This window comes from Cordyceps militaris (genome assembly GCF_000225605.1).
Source record: "Cordyceps militaris CM01 unplaced genomic scaffold CCM_S00007, whole genome shotgun sequence".
Taxonomy (NCBI): domain Eukaryota; kingdom Fungi; phylum Ascomycota; class Sordariomycetes; order Hypocreales; family Cordycipitaceae; genus Cordyceps; species Cordyceps militaris.
In genome coordinates, this window is record NW_006271975.1 from 27172 (window position 1) to 33171 (window position 6000).

General features: G+C 52.7%; 4 protein-coding genes across 4 annotated transcripts; 2 read left to right on the forward strand and 2 right to left on the reverse strand.

Moving 5' to 3' along the window:
• Window positions 1-14: 14 nt before the first annotated feature.
• Window positions 15-1915, forward strand: CCM_08254 (Fungal transcriptional regulatory protein; the record flags this gene model as incomplete). The annotated part of the gene is made up of 2 exons (XM_006673393.1): window positions 15-94; window positions 163-1915. The coding sequence occupies 2 exons, from the start codon at window positions 15-17 to the stop codon at window positions 1913-1915; spliced, it is 1833 nt and encodes a 610-aa protein (XP_006673456.1).
• A 104-nt stretch (window positions 1916-2019) lies between these two features.
• Window positions 2020-2967, reverse strand: CCM_08255 (Ketose-bisphosphate aldolase, class-II; the record flags this gene model as incomplete). Its single annotated transcript, XM_006673394.1, has 2 exons — window positions 2020-2293; window positions 2372-2967. 2 exons carry the CDS (start codon window positions 2965-2967, stop codon window positions 2020-2022), a joined length of 870 nt encoding a protein of 289 aa, XP_006673457.1.
• A 448-nt stretch (window positions 2968-3415) lies between these two features.
• On the forward strand, window positions 3416-3934 carry CCM_08256 (ribose 5-phosphate isomerase; the record flags this gene model as incomplete). The annotated part of the gene is made up of 1 exon (XM_006673395.1): window positions 3416-3934. One exon carries the CDS (start codon window positions 3416-3418, stop codon window positions 3932-3934), a length of 519 nt encoding a protein of 172 aa, XP_006673458.1.
• A 522-nt stretch (window positions 3935-4456) lies between these two features.
• On the reverse strand, window positions 4457-5439 carry CCM_08257 (short-chain dehydrogenase, putative; the record flags this gene model as incomplete). Its single annotated transcript, XM_006673396.1, has 3 exons — window positions 4457-4765; window positions 4840-5261; window positions 5313-5439. The coding sequence occupies 3 exons, from the start codon at window positions 5437-5439 to the stop codon at window positions 4457-4459; spliced, it is 858 nt and encodes a 285-aa protein (XP_006673459.1).
• Between the last annotated feature and the right edge of the window lie 561 nt (window positions 5440-6000).

Genomic DNA, 6000 nt, shown 5'->3' on the forward strand with positions numbered 1-6000 from the left:
CAGTGTCCCACACCATGAATGCGGATGAAGGCGAGCGGCGTCGAAAACGCTCTCGAAAGTCGCGCGGCACGGGGCTTCGGACCACCACCGGCTGGTACGTGAAGCGCCATCCTCACCACCTCTTCGCGCTGCGTCTCGTGCCCATGCTGAAACATGCCATAGCTTGACCTGTCGCAAGCGACACAAAAAATGCGACGAAAAGCGCCCCGCGTGTGGCCCCTGCTCTGTCTCGGATCGCCGCTGCATATTTCCCCGGGATTCGGGTACCGCATCGGCTTCGGAGACATCGGCCCAGTGCATGCCAAGAGGAAACTCGAGCCAGGAGCATCAGGAAGCCGAGCCGTCGCCGACTCCGCCTACGCCTACGCCGCCTCGCGTCTCAGACGGCTTTGGCAGCCACATTGGCCAGGCTTTGCCGACTGCTGAGGAGCAGCTCAACGTGCAGAGCGACGGTGGCTTCATTTGCTCCCCGCAGTCCATTTCTTCTCAGACGTGGTCGGCAAACTTTGCCTCGATTCGCTGGCTGGACCTGCTGGCGAATGACGCGGTACAGGCCGACAACAACTATCCCCTGGCTACGGGGCTGTTACTTCCCGATGGACAGACACGGGCTGCGGTTCCAGTGCAAAACAATGCCCTTTTTGTGCATGCTTCGCCTGCGCTACTGAATGGCCAGGCCCAATTGCCAGAGAACTTGGATCCTGAATTGGAGCGTACGGCATGGCAATCTGTCGGAGACGTGGTACTATCCGCACACGAAGCCAGGCTATTCCGTCACTTCGCCGACCGCTGCGCTTTGTGGTTAGATGTTCTAGACCCGTATAAGCTGTTTTCTAGCTACGCCATACGTTTGGCGATTCAAAATACCGGGTTGATGAAGGCCATCTTGGCACTGTCTTCGAAGCATCAGTACAGCGGCGTTGACGCTTCTGCCCGCCAGTTGCGCATCGATTCCGATGGCGACTACGAAGAGGGCGAATGGATCCGCTACTACTACGAGACGCTTCAGTACGTGCGCGAAGCCCTCAAGTATCCTAGCTATTCTCACTCCGAAGAGCTTCTCGCGACTGCTCTCACGATTTCCGTATACGAGATGCTTGACGAATCTGATGGCTCTGGTAACTGGCAGCGGCACCTTAAGGGAATATTTTGGATACAACGGTCGCAAGATGTGGATGGTGGCTGTGGTGGTCTGCGCCAGTCAGTATGGTGGGCTTGGCTTCGTCAAGACATGTGGGCGGCCTTTCGTGAATCACGAGCTTGCCTAAGCTTTTGGGTGCCCAACAAGGCCATTCATGATCTGGACCAGAATGAGCTGGCGGATAGAGCCATTTACAATCTGTCGCAGGCCATCAACTATCGAGCGAATGTACAAGCGGCGGCGGCGTCGCCGGACGGCGTGGACCACGCGAAGCTGAATAAACAAAGACATCACCTCATCTCCATGATGGAGCAATGGAAATCTTGCCTAGGGGATGAGTACAAAGTGTTGCCGACACCAAAGTCCGCGGCAGGCGAAGTATTTACTCCTCTTTGGATTCATCCGCCCCGGTTTGGCGTCGCGCTGCAGGCACACAGCTTTGCGCAGCTTCTGTTGGCACTGCACGGTGCAAGCCCCATGGCGGCGGGTTTTCACGGGTACTTGAAGATGCAGAGAACTCTATCCGAGGCAGTCAATACGATATGCGGCATCGCTCTGCAGCTTAAAGACGAGAGCTGCCAGGTCCTGTCGGCCCAGTGTCTGTATGGGGCCGGACTCTGCGTGACTGATGCGCAGAAGAGGGCCAAAATTATCACATTAATGGAGGAATGTGAGAGGCGTGTCTGCTGGCCACCTATGGCCACCTGGAGAGACGACTTACGTAGGGACTGGGAGAGAGCCGACGCGGACGATTACAGCACGCGCGATGACTGACGACAAACATGTGACTTGTGATTCGGATATTTATTTTTCTACTTGGCCGAATTTTGTATTTTAAGCTTCTAGTTTTAAGCTCGGGGCTTTAAACTTGTATTATTTCAGTTGGCCATGCCAGTAGACTTGCAGACGTCCATCTGCCACTCTGTTAGACGTCGCACCGCTGCGACGCCTTGTTCCATCGACGTTGTTAGACTGAGGGTTGGCGCCACCGTCTTGAGATGGATCAGATAATCGTCCAGCACAAGTTTGTTGACATTGATCTTGGAGACGCCCCCGCTGATGCACCTCCTCATGATGGTTTCTGGGAAATCGTTGGTTCCGTGGAGGACAACGCGCACTCTGCGATTGACCTTGTCATGAATACTCTTCAGCCTGCATTCCCCACGTTAGCATCAGAGCACTAGTTATCATGCGAATGCCGACGCGCGCCGTGCCAACATAAATTTGTACCTGTCAAACTGCAGCTCTGGGCCACGCGGCCCATATTCTCCATGAACGTTGCCAAACGCCGGCGCGAGAAAATCGATACCAGTCGCAATAAAATCTTCGACCTGCTCCGCCGTCGTCAACGCGCCTTCGAGGTCCTCGGTGCTCGCGATGCCATCCTCGCCGCCCTCTATCCTCCCAGGCTCCGCCTCGGTAGCTATTCCGCGCTCGTGGCAGTACTTGACCAGCGCCGCTGTCTTGGCCAGATTCTCATCCATGTCGTAGTGGCTCATGTCCACCATGATGCTGTCAAAGGGGAGCGTGTCGGCCGCGTGCCGAATCATGGCCTCGTCCTGCGCATGATCCAGATGGATCGCGACGGGGACCGAGGCCTGTTTTGCTGCGTGGGCGGCCGCAACGACCAAAAGACCGGACGAAAAGGTAATGGCCCATGGGAATACCTGGATGATGAGCGGACTGCGTTTTGCCTCGGCCGCTTGAATAAAGGCTATGATTTGCTCGATGTTGTATGCAATGGGGGCAAGGACACCGTAACCCTTGTCCTCGGCATCTTTGAGGATTTGGTATGTTTTGTTCTTGGAGGGATCCCAGACAGCCATGGTGTCGTGATTGATGGAGCAGTAGACCTTTGCGTGGAAGTGCGCGGTGAAGGATCTGTCAGTGCCACGGTCGCGTTGATTCCGTGAAGTAGGCAAAACCTAACTACTGCAAGTTAGGCCCTTTCGTAGAATTAACAATGAATTAAATGTAATTTATTGAGCATTCGAATAGCGCTGCCCAATTCCGCACCCGCAACTTATGCTGGCGCCACCAAAGTGTCACCGGACGACCGCGTCTCGGGGCACAAGTATCCAATACCACATTGGCGACAATTCAGACGTCGCCGTAAGAAGTTGGTAATCTGGCCACCAACGTTTGGAACTCTAGAACAGACTGCATAGTTTAGATCCCTATTGAATATAATTTCCGAGTTTACTGCCCTCCTATCTCATTCAGCTTTGAGTTCTCTACCCACTACATACACAGCCCGGTAATTGCCACAGCATAATGTCCACCAAGCTTCGCATTGCCATCGGCGGCGACGATGCCGGTTTCTCATACCAGTCCATCATCTCGCGCGACTTGGCCTCTGACCCCCGCGTCGCCCAAGTCATCCAGGTCGGCCCAGCTTCAGAGTCCGACAAGACGGCCTACTCGACCTTTGCCATTGCCGCCGCCGAAGCGGTGGCCAATGGTACCGCCGACCGTGCGATTCTGATCTGCGGCACCGGACTCGGGGTGGCCATTGCTGCCAACAAGGTTCCTGGTGTGCGCGCGGTGACGGCGCATGATAGCTTTTCTGTCGAGAGGGCGGTGTTGAGCAATAATGCGCAGGTGCTGTGCCTGGGCCAGAGGGTTATTGGCGTCGAGCTTGCGAGAAGGCTTGTAAAAGAATGGTTGGGCTACACATTTGATCCTGTGAGTTCCGCTCCTTCCGCCCATTTGCTGCGTGCGCTCATGTTTTTCCCTACTCGGCGTCGGCGGACAAGGTCAGAGTTATTGATGAGTATGATGCGAAGGTCTTAAAAAAAGCGGCTGTGGTTGTTTGATGGATATTGTATGGTGTACATACTGTCCTCTGCCTGGATATCTGATTTATATTTCAGGTATTATAGAAGGGGAGGGATAAGGAGCTGGGCACAATCCTGCATTCTTAAAAAGATAGGGCCTGGCATGGCAGGTTTCCAAGCTCTTCATTTTGTGGTTGACATGGATAAGCTGATCTCTTCTTGGGATTTTGGTGTGTGGCGTGTTATGCGACGAAGCGTTGCAACCATTTGCCGAAACGAACCACATCAATTAGGGACTACTCATATTAATCAAACTTGAATTCCGGCTCTACCAGACCAGTCATCACTTTTCATTCAAGCTCAACACTCTACCTATTGATATTCGTATAAGCCTGTATAAAGGTATAGGGTATGGGGGCATCACTCCGTAAGAGGATAATGGTGCGAAACACTTCACAAATCCCACGGGGCAGAATTCAAAAGCGAAAAAATACAGTCAATTTCCATTGCTACACGGAGATAACCTTTCAACTCCAATTCACCAGGCTCCAACAATGCCAGCTATCGGGATATCGATACCCGTCGTGTACGTCGACGTCTCACTCAATAAATACACATAAGCCCCGCCGAGTTCCTGCGGCAGAGCCAAACGAGGCATTCCACCGTAATTCTTCATCTTGGTGCCCCATTCCGGGTCCTTCTCAACAAAATACGTCAAGGCAGTCTTGACGAATCCGGGCGAGATGCTGTTGACGCGGATGCCATACTTTGCCCACTCCATGGCAAGAGTGTGTGTCATGTTGCGCACCGCTCCCTTTGTTGCGCCGTAGGGAGCTGATGGGGCAGCCTAGTTCCAGTAAGTTAGCGCGCGTTGTCCTTGACTTGAGCTTCTATCGACGCCTATGCGCGAGGGATACGTACTCTGTTTGGGCGGTACGACGTCATGCTCGCAGTAAAGACGATGCTGCCCGGGCAGCCGAGCTTAATAAACGTCCTCGCCGCCGCCGTGGCGCAGTTCCACGAGCCATAGACATTCAGCTCAAAAAGCCTCTTGACCTGGTCCATGGTAAAATCGAGCGCGGGCTGGTGCTTGGTGGCGCCGGCATTGGCAACCATGCCGTCGAAACGCTTCTTCTGGGCGACGATGGCGTCGAGCGCGCCCTGCACGCTCTCTTCCTTGGTAACGTCACAGTGCTGGAACTCGAGGCGGCCCGGGAAGCGCTTCGCCAGGTCGGCAAAGGCCTCCGCGGGTTCAGAAATGTCCAGGCTGAAGACGGAGGCGGCGTCGTTGCTGAGGCATACCTCGGCAAGGGCCAGACCGATGCCTTGGTTGGCGCCAGTGACTGCGTGGTGTTAGGATACAGCTTGTTTTGAACGTCCGAGAGCTTGCTTACTGGCAATGACTTTGTCTTTGAGATTCACGCTCCAGTCATGGTTGGGGCCCGGCAGCGTGCTCAAAGTGGTGGGTTGGGGCGAGACGCTGTCGTCGTGCCCAATTGCGCCGTTAGCTGCTGCAACCATTGTGTCAAAGAGTATTTGTAAATGAATAAGAAAGGGTTTGGAAGGGACAAGGCAACGATGATGATTTTTTTTAAACCTGTCGCGATTTAAATATAGGTCATATAATTTCCTTTAGACACGATGACCTTGCCGATGTCAAAAGCCGACGTGGCTGAGCATAGTAGCTACCCGCACTTGCATCAGCCCCAAGAAACGCCTCGCCGTTCTGGAAGTGAAAAAATGGCCCGACACGCGGTCTCGGGGCTTGCCGTTGGCTCATGTGCCGAAGAAACCATCATGGATTGTCTACGTGGGTGCGCGAGACGCGGCCATTGTTGTGATTTAAGTGGAGATCACAGTACACACAATTAGCTAGAGACCTACTTATAATAGAAAGCTAGAAAGGGATAGTAGTATATAGATAAAAGAGTTAAGTTTAAAGAAACTAATCTTAATTATTAATAGAATTAAGTAATAAAAAGATATATTAAAAAAGTATAATTAAGCTAATTAACTAGGCTAAAAAATAAATATAAAAAAAAAAGATTTTTTTTTAATTAAAAATAAATAAAATAAAAATAG